The 11,197-nt window shown below is 40.2% G+C and overlaps 1 protein-coding gene across 1 annotated transcript in view; it reads right to left on the bottom strand.

Annotated features, from left to right (window-relative positions):
* SMYD2 (SET and MYND domain containing 2) overlaps positions 1 to 10,607 on the bottom strand; it is a 25,630-nt gene extending 15,023 nt beyond the window's left edge. The window contains exons 1-3 of the mRNA XM_014308473.2: positions 10,542 to 10,607; positions 3,544 to 3,654; positions 1,851 to 1,911 (exon numbers count right to left, since the gene is read on the bottom strand). Coding sequence (XP_014163948.1) covers positions 1,851 to 1,911; positions 3,544 to 3,639 — 157 coding nt within the window. The 5' untranslated portion in view covers positions 3,640 to 3,654; positions 10,542 to 10,607. The remainder of the gene's footprint in view (positions 1 to 1,850; positions 1,912 to 3,543; positions 3,655 to 10,541) is intronic.
* Between the last annotated feature and the right edge of the window lie 590 nt (positions 10,608 to 11,197).

Raw genomic sequence — 11,197 nt, forward strand, 5'->3', positions numbered from 1 at the left:
CCTAGCACAGAAGCCCCAACTCTTTGTGGCCACACGTGACAGGGATCTAGCAACAACACTGGGGCTGGCTACAGGGGCTCCCTTTGCAGCAAGAGCAGGATAACATGAGGGTTATTGCCCAGGAATGCAATCCACCTGATCTATTGCAGGTACCTGCTCAGGAGGCAGCAAACAGTGCCCACATCCCCGTGGGCTGGGGGTGACCACCAGCAGAGATGTGTTTGGACATCTACCAACAGGAGACAGCAGGAACATCAGTGGAAATGTCCTGGCACACCTGCCAACTGTATTCCATTATGGGTTTCTCCAGAGATTAACCCTCAGGCCCATGACAAGTTCTAGCCAAAGCCATGGCCACTGAACCTTTCCCTACCTGGCCCACGCAGAGCAAGCTAGATGATCAACCATATGCTCCTGGCCCTCTCTCTCTCCCCTCAAGAGCAGAATGTTTGGAAGATTTTTCCTAATCCACTCTCTCACAGTGGCAGTGTTACTAGTTCTCTCCTGCTCTCTCCAACTCAAAAAAATAATGGAGAGAAAAGGCTGCACACAACAGTCAAAGGAGGAGGAAATTTTTTGTAAGAGCAGATGTGAATGATGGGGGAGTCACAAAAAACACTATGGAAAATGAAATAACGAAATGGGACCATTTGATGAGAATGGAGATAAATCAGAAATAAGAAATTCTGAGCTTCCAACTGACAGCCAGGTGCCTTTTCCTGTCCTGTGTATGGTGTTGCAAAGCATAAGACAACAGATAAAGGTGTGCTAAGCAGTGAGGTGAGTCAAAAAGCAGCAGGAACAGAGGTGTTTGCTAACAAAACAAAGGCTTCTAGAGGACAAGTGGGACACTGCAACAGAAAAAAACATTTCAGCCTTTTATCTCTCAAATTAATAAATTACTGAATACAAGCTGCAATGCAGAAGAATACACAGAAACTTACCAATTCTCCTCAACCTCAATCCTGCCAACTTACCTGTAGAACTATCCTTGCCATAGGCAAAGTTAAATGTTGGCATTTTTCCCCCTTGTTCCTGCAGTTGTCCCAAAAGCAATGACAGGAGCTTTTGCTCAGGAAGCAAATAAGATTGCTGTGCTTGGTTACTCTGCTACCTCGAGCCCTAGCAATGAGTACATTTATTCAGCATTTTGCAAAAGGTTTTGGAAGCCATCAGAGTGAGAAATGTGAACATACAACCCATTGCCCCTGTGTATATTATGTTCAGCACCAAGACAGAAAACAACAGACTGGTGAAAACTGCCAGGATGGGCACTAAGGGTCAGTTTCTAACTTGGCCTTACTGGATGTAAACAGCAGCTTTCCAGTTAAAAGCAAGCCATGCCTTATCTCCTTCTTTGGATTATTTTAGAGCATTTAGGACATGGAATCATATATAACATGTCAGATTTGACTGGCAGTGACAGATACTGAAGCACAGTTCAGAGGGTTCTGCAATTAGCCCCTTAGTCACTGTCACCATCAAGCAACTGTGCTGTCTCTGATTTTATGCCTCCTGGTAACAAATACCAGCTATTTTAATTTTGCAACATTACAATTCTCAAAAGACACTAGAATACCAGAGAAGCAAGAGATGGATGTATACTACATAATTAACTCTGCCTAGGTTTTCATCCTTGTTTCACAGGTCCCACAAACAGCCAAGGAAAAAAAAAGAAAGAGCACTGCACTTTCAAAAAAATGAAGAATCACCATTCTCTTTGTTTACTCCTTTCCTCCAGCAGGAGTGGGATATTCTGAAAGGTGTTGATGGAGGGGAAGCATGGGGAAACAAATCATTAATATAGTTAAGTCAAACCCTCTGTTTACCTGCAAGCCTTTTTTACTTACGTGATTCAAACTCTCTCACAGCAAGCAGCTTCTCTGACTGTGTTCTTTCAGGGTGAGTTTTCTAACAACAAGGGGAAAAAAAAAAGAAAATATTTTAATGCTTTACTTCAGCAGTTTTGTGTACTCATTCAGAATTTGGGAACTCCTACCTGTAAAACAAACCCAAATCCACAGTCTGTGGAATTTATAAGAGTTGATGAACAGCAATGAGTTAAATTGACTGCCCTAACTAAAGGCATAGAAATATTCTCTCCACACCAAATTAGGCAGCCAAAGATGAACTCCTCTCAAATTTATATACATAAACTGAACAGTATTTTAAATATGTCATTTGCTTTGTTCTAGACACCCAGAAAGCTGCTAACAATAGCAAGCAGGCAGAAGACAGGCTTTGCTTTGAGGAAAGTGAATAAACTGACTGTTGACAGAGTTCAAAAGCAATGCTCCACTGCTGGCCTAAGGCCACTTCTTTGTAATCTTGGCCATTAAATATGGCTTTGCAGGTGGCCCAGCAGCTGAGGTTCAGGGACTATGGTTTGCATATTTAGCTTTTATATGACATGTAGGGCTCTCCCCCCTCCCTGTACGCAATGAAAGCAGAAATTTACTCCAACGACTTTTTGTCATCAAACATTGGATTTTGTTTGTGGATCACCCCCAAATGGCTTTAATTAAGTCACACACGTGTACATTCATGCACACACATCTACACACACAGCAAGGATGCAGCTACCTTCCCAGCAGGCCACCAAAATCCTCCCTACATACAGTATCCAGGTTGCCCTTGTCACATAAGCAGACCTCAATCATAAAAACATGCCTCAAAGAGGATTTGTTTTTGCAGAGAGAGTTTAGAGCTATACAAAGATACACAGCACAATAACCTTGAAACTCATTAATCCCATCCCATCCCTGTAAGCACTTGTGTAATCCATATAGTTAAGGAACACTCAAATGGAGGCTGACATTGCAATCTTCTTTCCTTACTCACAATATTTTTTTTTCCAAACACAAAGGGTCTGAGATATCTCTCTCAAACTCTGGTTTTCACCAGCTAACTCATAATCATAAATGTTTATACCTGAATACCTCAGAGGTGTTTTGACTCATAAATGTACTCAGTTATATGCTACACAATGCTATGCAACTGTAGCTGAAAAATACTACAACAGACAACTGCTTCATAAAGGTATCAGTGCCTGCAGCCAGATAACTCCAGAAGCATTCCTTGGAATTAAACACAAATAGCAAATCTTATTCTTCCTTCTTTTTATCAGTGTGGTCATGGTGCTTGCCCACATGTGTAACCAAGAGCTCAAATCTACCAGAACAGAGGCTGAAACACCAACGTGAAAACATCAGTAACGATTCCCAGGCTCTGTTCAGCAGCACCTCGGCCCCAGGTTACAGCTGGAGACCTCACCAGCCTTTCTCTAGCTTCCCACAAAAGTCTCCAGCTGGACCATGCTGGCCCTGACCCTGCTGCAGTGGTCTGATGGCTAGTTCGTTCAGCTGCTCGAGCTCTGTGTTACACCTGTCTGTCCACAGGAAACTTGTGTCTGTGTGTCCGTGTGTGTGTCTGTGTGTCTGTGTGTGCTTTGCAGGATCAATTACTGTCGGTCAATTTTCATTTTCTTGCCTTCCCTGGCACCCAGAGCAGGAGCAAACCTCCCAAGCCTCACCCACTGCTCACCTGTTTGGCAAGGATCCTTGCTGTTAGCCTCACAGTCTCTGAGGGATGCCAGTTCTGCCCAAAAGTGCACATGGAGGCACATTCCAGCTTGTGCATTGGCCAGTCTTCCTTCTGAAAACAGAGACAAACATAATTAAAAAAAAAAAAAAAAGCCATGGAGATAAACTTATGAAAAAGAGGATGAAGCAAGTCCTGCCAGATCCTAGAGGTCAAGTGAAATGTGTTTCCTTTAAAAAATAAGGTGACGCTCAGTAAATGGGAACAAAAGCTTGAGTCACATTTAAGGGGTAGAGCTATCCTGCTTTTTTCCAAACAAATTCACAAGGGATGAGCTGAGGTCAGAACATCTTCATTTGCTCAACGGAAAAAAAAGTATAAAATGACAGAGAAGCAAACAGACAACATGATTTATAAATCACCAGTTCTTATTGTTCAGATCAAGCATGTGAGGACGCAGTAGGTCTGAGCTTGATGACTTTATTGGGTTCATTTCCATTTAATACCTTGGCCCCTCACTATGAGGTGACCCTGCTGTAATCAGGAGTAATGTGTCTGAAGTCAATGGATTCACAATCACTAACAATCATTTGACTGTAAGGTCAAACACAAACATTCTGATGGAATTATCAGATTTTTTTTCCTTAAATGTTGAAGAATAAAAGTACAGCTAGATTATGAAAAAACACTAATACAGGCAAACATTTTAGCAGAATGTATAGAATACAGTTTAGGCAATGCATAGCATATTCCTAGCTCAACAGACAGTAATAACATACAGGAGTTATGGCACAAGGCACTCATTGGCTTTTGTCACTCAACGAATTTCACCCAAGGCCACAGAATCTTTCAAACAATAGCACAGAATCACATATAAACAATCTGCACTAGCCCAGGCTGTCCTCAGACTGCATCAAATTTCATTTTATTAATTTATTAAAACATGGAAATATTCAAGCAATGCAGTTATTTATTGCTATATCTCATCCCAAACACACGCTTATAGCACTATGTTAGAACACACCTATAGTTTTCTGTCTGCTTAGGAAGCATCAAATTTTGCTTTCATGCCAGATTCAAACTGGTGGAAAACACAAGCAGAGAAAAAAACCTCACAACAAACTCCACAAATCTGTAAGTGAAAACTTGAAAAACTTTTAGCACCTTCCAGAATGTTCTGAAATCCCACTACTGTGATTCATTCAGTATGGCAGACCCTGAGTTGGCCCACTCAGCCCCAAAAAACCCAACAATAATTAAATAATTTATTAAATAATAATAAATAATAATTATTATAGATAATTAATAGTCATTTAAAAATCCCAACAATATGGCCCATCACAGTGACTGAGTGGCACAGAAGGAACAATTTCCCTCAGCTGCCTAACCACTAAGGGCAAGAGATGTTTGAAGCACCAGGGAGACACCCTGGACGCTGTCTGAAGCATCTTCACAGGACTGGTAGAGATGCCACAGCTCTGCTGGGAGATGGATTCCTTGTGGGAACTACACACAGCACCCCAAAGCAGGAAAGAGGCAGGGGAATCAGGACCCTCAGTGCCTCCTGCCTCAGCTGGTCAGCTAATTTACAGGTCTTGCAGATCAAAACAAAAGCCAAGATTCTAATTTCAGAGTTACTACACCAAAATTTCTTCCACTGAAAATTTTAAGTGTCCTGGGCACAGACAGCTTTATGAGGTTATTTTATTAGGAAAAGAAAGGTGAACACCTGCCCTGGCCTTGTGTAGGGTTTGAAGCAGTGCAACACTGCAATGCTATTCAAGCCCTCACAATGTCAACTTTGCTGTCCTAAATATCCCAGTATGGTACTTCAAAAAAAACCTACATACAGCCTGCTTGAAATAAGCTCCAGAGTAAATATTCTAAGAGGATGTGGCAATACAGACCAGAACCAAAATAGTATATTACACTGCAATCATGTCATGTGAAATTACACTCTCAACTCTCCTACAGCTGTCACACTACAAAATGACCCCAGAGAGACCCATTTCCTACGTATGCCCCAAAACCTTTTCTGGAAAATTCCTGACAGCCTTTGCTTAGGAATCTACAGGCTAAAGGCTAAAAAGAGACAGAGGGAAATCTCATTTCTCACCTCTTCTTGCTTACCCAGGACACCCACTAACTTTAGCATGCTTGTTCAAAAAGTGAAGGCACTGAACCTGAAGCTTTGCAGAACTCTCATCCATACACACCCATTAAATAAACAGGAGAAATTACCCGATAAAACAAAAAATCAAAATGCAAAATCATGTGCCTGTCTTGAAGCAGTGTTCTTAAAAAAAATCCATTTGTCTCTTTATTCTTTACACATCGTTAATTAAAATCTTTCCCCAGGCAGAATCACACTGAGTTATATGAACTGGTAGGGAGGTTAAAGGGACAAGATATGGCTGAATTGTGCAAAATGAGATAAAAGCCTGAAACACCACAAAAAAAAAGAGAGTTCTGATGACTGAGTTATACCTGGGATAGAAGCACCATGACAGCAGCTTTCCCTGCGATCACAGCAGGATTGTATTTTGCATTCTTTTCCACATTTTCCTCCAGGTAGCTTGAATTATAACAAGTAGCATTGTTCTAGCTGAATCCCTAATGCTACATTAATGATATTTTCTTCCTATTTTCATTACATCCACAATATTTTCCCCTTCATTTAGGAGTGACAACATTTTTGGAAGGGAGGTTCTTTAAAGCTTATGCCTTTTACTTCAAAGCATGGGAACATCCTCTTCACCAAGTTCTTCAAAAAGATTCTGCCATCCAGGACTACTGGATTGATTCCCAGAACACTGTCTTATACCTCACCATAGGAGAAAAACAACAAGTGACAAAATATAATGTTAAAAAAAAAATAAAACTCAAGTCCGAACAAATGTCCTCATACCTCCTTTTTCACATGGGCTTTTTCAATACTAAATAAAAACCCTGTTCTATTTCACTCAATTGAAAGGAAACACACATAAATACCAGAGAGAAATGATGGGCAAACCAGTGCAGGGGTTAAGCTCACTTCTTCAGAATCTTAAGGCCCAATTGTGATCAAATGGCATCCAAATCCTTAACTGAATTTCAGTGAGGCAACTTCTGATGTCTGATATTAATTGGTGAAGTTCTCTGATACAGCCTTTCAGCAAGCAGTGAAGGTAGAAGTTTTATATATCTTCACAGCCATCCTTCCCTATCATCATTTACCAAATGCTGGGCTATAGAGGGTATTTGACTTTCATGGGTTAACATTTAACATGTTCACAGGAAACACTTACCAAATAAAAATACACTGGGAAAGTTTTTGTATAGGGGGACAAACACTCAACACAATCTTGCAGCGTCAAAATCCTTTTGTGCAGAATCATTGCAGCAAAAATTTTTTTTTCTACAGCTTAACAAAGAAGAGCAGGCAATTTCTACAAGGTCCCATTTAAAACACACCTGCTTAATGCTAATTACAGGTGTGCAACTACATTTTGAGGCTTACTAGCTAGTAAAAACACCTGTTTCACTCATTCCAGCAATACCAACTACAGCAGCCTTTAACATGACATGTTAAAAAAACCCATAAGTGGTTTGTTCAAAATATATTTCAAATGCTGAAAATCACCACAGAAATATCTCCTTCTGCACACTGGCTAGCTGACCTCCACTCTCTTTGGGATAAATGATAGCCATGTGTAATAACAGCAAGAGGAGTTCCAGTAGCTGGTTCATGTTCACCAGGTCCAAAATTGCAACCACATAACCCTCTTAAAACATTTCTTTTCAGGGTGTTCCAGCAGCTAATTTCTAAAGAGAAAAAATGAGCACAGGTCTCCTCCTGCTTGACTAAAATTATTATAATTTAAGAAGTCAAGACCCAAACAGCTGCAGATGGGGGCTGAAAGCCACTATTATAATAACAGGCCTGTGCTCCAAGGAGGTGAAACTGGAGAATGGGATGGTGTGAATCTGCTGGAAGTCACAATTCCTTTTAAAAGAAGACCTGGATTAGGGCTTGGGGAAAGAAAGACCCAGCAAACCGAGACTAGATTCAACCCACAAAACATTAAGAGCAGCAAGGACAGGCAGCGAAGGCAACTTCCACTCTTAAGTGCCTTGAATCCACACCTATGCAAACATGCAGCTTAATATAGGTCAAACATGTGGTTATCTGTCCCAAAAGCAAAATAAGAGACCAAAACAGGAACATTGAGGAGCTGTGCCAAAGCCTGTGTGTGTGCACAGATTCACCTCTCCCCTCAATAAGCAAGAATTCCTATGAATTGTGGTATAGGACATCTTTAAGTAAGAAAAGAGCAAGCTCAAAAGCTTTGGGTTTTTATCCCAGTACACCTCATGTGGCAACCATTTGTCTAACTGCATTGTGTTGACTAACAAGGTACCAACCAACATATGAAATCATACCATGCCCTGGTTGGGTGCATACAATTTCTAGCTGAATTGACACCAAAAAAAATGGATTTACAGGGAAAAATTAACGTATAAAATAAAAATGAAATGAACAATACCATGACAGTTCTCAAGTACAGCCCTGGCCTTTTATGACTGTCTCACGATGTCTCACATCCATGCAGGCAAAAGGGACAGATTTCCTGTACATTCCAGCGTTACAAATTCAGTATCAAGGCACAGATATCCTTTTTAGCTTTTACAAAGAATTGCTGAACTGCTGAAAAGTGCCTTTGAACAAGACAGGGATGAAGATGCAGTGCAGGCTGTCTGTGTAGCACGTACAGTCAGTGGAGACCGGTTTCTAGAGAATATTGTGCTTGAAGGTAATTTTGAAAGAATGTCAAAAAATTCAATCTCAGCAATGTTCATAAATTTCATCAGACTGACTCAGAAGGGCCCAAAAGATGGAAGACAGTGTTATATCAACTAGGGAATCAAAAGCCATATGTATGTCATCAGCAAGAGTGAGGTACTAGTATCTGTGCACATCACACTATAGTTTAGGCATCAACAAAATCTAAAAAAGGCCTTTATATCTAAAGCATCATACCACACAGCAACAGATAGGAAAGATTCTAGTTCACTAACTTATCAGACAGACAAGCTTTTGCTGAGCATCAGCTTTAGCAGACTTAAGGACACTCAGTTTGAGCAATTCAGGTTTTTACTATAGGAACATGTCTCTCTAGAAAGAGAGAATTCTGACCACCAAAACATAAAAATTGAAAAAAAAAATCAATCTAAAAAAAGGCAATACAGGTACAAAACTTTGCAGGGAAAAAAGAAAGAAAATAAAACAAATGAATCCCTCCTTGTTTGTAAATATAAAAGTATAAACTTCATCAAGGCTGGAAGTCAGGACACTGAGGGAGGGCCACTTGGTGATGAAAGCAAAGGACCATTGATGAGAAGAAATAAGTTCTTCTACTTCCAGCACGACATCTACTTGCTGTTTTTCCCAGCACAAATTACTGAGCTTTCCTACTTCAGAAAATCTTGCAGAGCTGCTTCATAAACCATTGTGCATTTTATATAATAAGAGAAGAAACTCAGTTTCAGATAAAAGCTGCTAAACAGCTGCTTTGTTCAAGGATTTCCTTACCTCATCTAGTTTAAAGCTTGTAAGAAATAATAACATGAGGAAACATTTCTTAGAAACAAGCATTTTTCATGAACAAACCACAGGCTTTCTCTACACTGTCTTTAAAGCTCATCCAGATTTCTCTCAAGACCCTTAAAGATGCTCATACAGTAAGCTTTCACTTTGGAAATTCTATGAACTACTGCAAATTTTGTAAAAAACTCATTTCTGTTAAGCCTTTTGAGTTCTCCTGGTGCCTCAAAACCAAAAGGCTATTTGATTCACCCACAACTCACTAGGATTCTGTGGGAAAGCAGGAAGTTGGGGAGGTAATAGAAGGAAAACTGAAGAGAGATCAGGCTTCTTTTGAAACTTGTGCAATGGGAGAATAAGAGACATCCTCGAAATAAAAGCAACAGCCATGTCCAAAGTGCCTGAGAACTGAGCAGCACAAACCACGACATCTCTGTCCAGGTAATGACAACAGAGACCACTTGGCATGGCCCCATGCACCCAAGAGCACATTAACATGTGGGACAAGGTTTGGATTATTTATAGCCAGCACACAGAGGCATGCCAGGCCTTGGGTCACTCAAATCCCTCATAAGCATTGTTCCACACTCTGTGCCCAGCACCACAGACCTGGCATAGCTCACGTTATCCAACCAGCAACACAGTTGGGTCTTTCTACACAAAAACTGGATCATTCTTCCCCATCAAGCTGAGGATCCAAAAAGGCTAGATTCTAATAGTCTAATCCTGTCTCTTTTTTTCTTTCTTTTTTTTTTTTTTAAGATGTTTATTCTAATTTGAACTAAAAACAGAGTTAAAACCGTATGCAAATGTTTTGGACGCCTTTGTATTGCTCTACTTTAGTATGTACTTACATTCTACATCCTTTAAAAACCAAAAAGAATAAAAGTTTTATCTCACTGAGCAAGTTCAGGAGAAAGCCTGATATGTTTCAAATGGTTATGACTACCATCAGCTGTGGTAGTCTCAATACTCAAAATATTTCAAATATTCTTAAAAAAAAAAAAATCCTAAAAAAACTCTCTCTCTCTCCTAAGATGGCTACTTAGAGATTTGATTTTTTTCCATTAGACACAGGATCTCTTACCAGTTTAGCGAGCTAATGCTAAATTATCAGGTCTGTCCTTAAAGGAAGAAGTAATACAGACATAATTAGTGGGTTGACAGGCAGCTCTAATCAAAGTCTCAGTGGTACCAAGCCCTGAAGCTACTGATCTTGAAAGACTCATGCAGACCATGTGGAAATCCTGTAACTGTCCAACGCACAACTCCATGGTCAGCATCTGTGGGATACTGGAACTGACTGGACTGCTATTAACCACAGCTGCAATTAGAGCATATCAGTGCCACACAAACAAAAATTGGAGTTCTGCACCCCACCCTCCTTCCCCCATCCTCACAAACTGCATGACCGTACCTGACATTCCACATTGCAATAAAAGGCCTGTTTGCATCTTCCACACTTGGACAATCCTTCTTTCCTTAAAAAGAAAACAGAAGTTATTCTGTTCTAGAAACCTGAATGAAATAAAAGTGTATACTGGATCACTTTTTGCACATTATTTTCACAATGCATTTCACAATGAAAACTGTATTAGACTTTCAAAAGCATATTTTTCCAAGCAACTCTCATTGTGCAAAAGCACTCTGCTTTCTTGATAAATTGCTGGGTTTGAAAACATGTTACTCTGTTATTTGACAGACAACATCATTTTTTGCTACTACACAAAGAGTAATGAACTAAAGTTATCGTGTTCTGCAAACTTTAAAATTGCTGTGTTGGCCAACATTAACCCTTTGGTTCTGCTATGACAACTCTACTGCTTCTTTGGTTATAGAATGCATGACCTTTGTTGAATAAGTGCCTCCAAAAGCCAAGAAAAAATACTGTGTTATTAAATATACTGTTTGATATACTGAGAGCCCCTTACTGCCCCACCCTGTCTGCTCTGATATCTGTGTATTCTGAGCAGACCTAAGGCTCACACTCTCCTTTTTTATATTTGTATATACCCCACCAGAGGGAACTGCCATGAGGAAGGTCCTTTTCTGCTTTAAAGTGCATGTGTTGCA

This window comes from Geospiza fortis, unplaced genomic scaffold, assembly GCF_000277835.1.
Source record: "Geospiza fortis unplaced genomic scaffold, GeoFor_1.0 scaffold41, whole genome shotgun sequence".
Lineage (NCBI taxonomy): Eukaryota > Metazoa > Chordata > Aves > Passeriformes > Thraupidae > Geospiza > Geospiza fortis.